The following is a 4223-nucleotide window of genomic DNA, read 5'->3' on the forward strand; positions in this document are numbered from 1 at the left end:
TTCAGCAGTTTAACTGATTTCTAAAAATTCATACAGCAAGAAAAGTGTAGACTGGGTTTCAAACCTAATATTAACATGTCAGGATTCCAGGTCTGGGCTTTTTTTTTAAACCACATTTTGCTGCTTGTATAAAATCTGCATAAGATGTATTAACTAGGAACTCCATGATGGGCTTAGAAAAAGAGTTTACCTAGATTTAAACAAAAAGAACATTTTAAAAGAACTAAGCATATTGTATCTTTCTCACTTTTAACACTCCAAACAAGTTATAGGATTTATATTTATATTTGTTCTTATCAATACATATACTAATGATTTATAGAGTTAAATACAGATTTGATTGCAAAAAGTCAACTGATTTCAGAGCCAACTCAGTCCTTTTGTTGAAATTCTCTCACAGAGTTTCCAAAACTTCTGGTAATTTCAGTCTTGAGAGGGTACCTTACAAGCCCAACGCACTAGCATCAGTACACCGGAGGAGAGGGGGTGGGAGAGCAAAGTGGTCATTATATCTTGCATGTTGATTCTTTTAAGGCTCTGCAGTAAATTGTCTTCATTGAGATAGGGTAAAATTTTTCTCCAAAAGAGGTTAGATTAGGTGAGCTCCTGAAAGTTCAATATTAACATTCTCTAAGTCTCATTTCTACTTCTGTAGCCCAAAGGCAAATTAAGGAGAAGAGGTAATAAGTAATACAGTTGGCATTTGGCACTTGATTTATGAATTTTGATTGAAGGTGTAGATGATCAATCCTCCTACTTTGCTTCTCCCCTTATTTCCTATCTGTTCTCCTTTAAGGTTTATATGGCAGACAGATACTTTGATAATTTAATGGTTGGAAAGAAAACAGCCGTTACATGAACTTTGTCAAAAGAGAATGAAATCAACTTAATAAGAATAACATTTAAAGGCATGAGAGGACACAGCAATCCTTGAAAGACCTGAAGAAAATTCTCTGATGGCAAGGAAAATAATAAAAAAGTAAATGATAAGAAATGAGATTTCTTGGACAACAAGCCAAGGTGAAGGTATTACACAAATGTGAGTTATTTTTATCCCTCCAGTGTTGGGTATAATGAAAAGAAAATAAGTAGTCTATAAAGTCGTGAATTTAAAGTCAGAAAACATTGCTTCTAGGCCTGGCCCTAACACTCAACAATTGATTAATATTGGTGAAATGACTTCACCTCATTAGTCCTCCGTTTGCTTATCTGTGAAATGATGGTAACACCTACCTGACCACCTCCCACGATAGTTGTGTTTGTAAAGAACAACAACAAAAATACAAACAAAAAGTAATGAGTGTCCTTGGAACACTGTAAAATGCTATGCAGCTGTTAGCTGTTTACTATAATTATTCTCTAAAGTGCCTGCAAGAATTTATTAACCTCAGTAACCAATGGGACTTCCAATGGTATTAGGAAGAGCTGTGAAGCAAAACGTTTTTGACTCTTGTGTGAAACAAAACAGTGATGCCATTTTTATAAGCCAGGTTATAAAAATAACTATGCTGAAATGTAAATAAACTTCTACAAATAAACACTAACAGAAATGGACTCAGACTCCAGAGGAGGTTATCATCAAGTGGAAAGATTTATCTGTCTTCTACCATTGGAAGAGCAAGGTGATCAGTGTAGAAAGAAAGAATTTGGGAACAAAATAAATTTGGGGTTAGTGCTAGCTCCTTAACTAACTGTATGATTCTGGGAAAATTAAGTAACTCCTCTGACCTTTCAGTGTTCTCACCTGTAAAATGGGTAAAATAATGAGTATTATATTTCCTAACTTGTAGGTTCAGATTAAATTAAATTAGATAATATAAAGTGCCTAGTACAGAGCCTGGCACATGGCAGGCACTCAATGAATGTGAGTTATTATCATTATCTCACTTTTCCTAGTTCCTTTTACTGTCTACACACTTATTTACCTATAATTCCCCAAGTCCATTTCTTTCTTGGATACTCTATGTTGTAGCCTCCCCGTATTTACCAGAGCAACCTGCACATAGAACTCTTTTAAAATGTTTATTTAAACTGTGTTTTTCCTCCATTATGTCTATCTGATAATAAAATCACTCATTCTTTATCTTGTGTTAAAATCATTTTATTGATCCTATAAAGGTATTCCATAAAATGTATTATGTTAAGTACTTAGGATGGCTAACACAACTTCTGACCCTAAAAGTAATCATATTATGGAGGAACACTGAACCAAGGGGAAATAAAAAAATAAATGAAAATAGAAAGTTAAAGGGAACTTTAAATAGAAATTAACCATCATAAGACTTAATGATATACAGTATAATATTTTAAATTTTTGTATATAAATAATTTTCAGGATAGAAATTTATTTCTCATAACTAATTAAATAAATGTTATCATTCATAATCTACTGAGGAAATCAGAGAGTCTTTCTAATTTTCTTACTCCATTTCTTTAGAGTACTACCAAAACAAAATATTCAACAAAAACATTATTTTTATTTTCCTGGATGGAAAAGGATTAACCCTAAACAATTGTGTCTGAAGGTTATCTGAAATTTATCAGTATGTTGTGTGTATATATGTGTTATGGTATGAATGTTACTCAACTTCTCTTTCTTCAGTAATCCCAGCCTTTTTCCCCCCTTCTTCTTAAAAGGATGATGGTTGCCTTTCTTGGCCTAATGAAATCCTATTTATCCAGTTAAATGTAACTTCTTCTGGGAATTCTCACATTACCCATGGACCCTCCCTATCCACCCTAATACAAGTTGAAATAGTTTATCTTTCTCCTGCACAACATAACATTTTGTCTATATCATTATGTACCTTAGCAATTAAGGTCTTTTTCCTAAGACATAGCAATGTCTGCAGTATAGCTGGCACTTGGCATATAAATTTTGGTTGAAGGTGTAGATGATTAATTCTCTCTTTCCTTATTTCCTACTGATCCTTTCTTAAAGTTTGCAATAAGTTATAATGTGGTACTACTTTAAGAATTGGGGAAGTTGGTGAGATTTGGGGATGGTGTTGGAGGAAAGACAACCATTTTGCTTCCCCTTTCCATATTCCTTAATTTGCATTATATGTTTTTAATTATATTACAGAAATTTCCAATCCAATCTCAAGATTGTTAGCATTATGTTAGAAAAGAATGAATTTGAAACAATTTTTATGAATTTGAATTGAATTAAATTGAACAATTCAAATGAATTTGAAACAATTCTTAAACAATACACAGAACACTGTGTAACATCCTGTGGCGACTTCCTCCAGCAAAATCTTGAGGCATTTCTTTAGCATTGTCTTTATCTTCCCATGGTGACTTATGAGGCATGCTTAAGAAAATTTTATATTAAAGGTCAGAGACTCCGAAAGATCCAGCCAAAATTTTGGGAAGTTTATAGTGTGATTAATTCCTGGAGTCCTTCATTTTCCAGCCATTTAAATTGTGCAATCACATTGAGTGTTCAAAGTATACACTGCTTTTTAAAATCTTTCAAATACTCTGGGCACAGCCACAACTAGGAATTCATAAAAAGAACTGATTAACATTCCCCACCGAAAGGATCCTTGAAGGAAACTAAAAACAAAAACATATTTTTGCTGAATCCAATTTGCTTACATTTCAACACACATAACTCCACTTAACTGGCCATCACAGCAAAAGCCACAACACACACGCACAGCAGCAGCAGCATGGAGCTGACCACACAACTCAACAGACAATGCAGACAAACTTGAGTATAAACCAAGATTTTTCTACCTCTTTTCATAACAGGTTAGTGCTGGCCCTCAGTGTTGGTGTACAGTTTTTATGGCATGGGAAAATAGGGATGTTTCTGCCCTATAAAAATAAATGTGTTGAAGGCTTTAGTTTGAGCTTACACAATGTTAGAAAGTTCCAAAGGCACTGGCACAATATCAAAAAAAAGAAAAATAAAAAGAATCCCACAAACAAATATATCACTTATGCACATGGAAAGATGCTAAGAAAACACTGGTAGGGAAACTACTGGTTTCCTGGATGATTTATGCAATAGTTTTCAATACCTTCCTGAAAAATAAAGAATAAGAAAGGCATGCTAGTGGGTCTTTGGTGGGGCGTATATTGTCACCGACCCCCATTCATACTTAGTCTGGCTTTAAACTGTTCAATAAGTCATTTTCTCCCTGCAAAAGTAGAAAGAACAGAACCCTCATTGTTCTTAATCTTTTAAGCCTTAGGAAGAGCTAAGGGAAAGA

The 4223-nt window shown here is 33.9% G+C and overlaps 1 protein-coding gene across 5 annotated transcripts in view; it reads right to left on the bottom strand.

Annotated features, from left to right (window-relative positions):
- The window catches only part of RGS7 (regulator of G protein signaling 7), a 615580-nt gene that overhangs the window by 13844 nt on the left and 597513 nt on the right, over positions 1–4223 (bottom strand). For 3 of the 5 annotated variants that reach the window (XM_007462616.1, XM_007462620.1, XM_007462618.1), the window contains one exon: positions 3745–3825. The exons of the other annotated variants lie outside the window; for them this stretch is intronic. In XM_007462616.1, coding sequence (XP_007462678.1) covers positions 3751–3825 — 75 coding nt within the window. In that variant the 3' untranslated portion in view covers positions 3745–3750. The remainder of the gene's footprint in view (positions 1–3744; positions 3826–4223) is intronic. 5 annotated transcript variants of the gene reach the window in all.

This window comes from Lipotes vexillifer, unplaced genomic scaffold (assembly GCF_000442215.2).
Source record: "Lipotes vexillifer unplaced genomic scaffold, Lipotes_vexillifer_v1.1 scaffold104, whole genome shotgun sequence".
Classification (NCBI taxonomy): domain Eukaryota; kingdom Metazoa; phylum Chordata; class Mammalia; order Artiodactyla; family Lipotidae; genus Lipotes; species Lipotes vexillifer.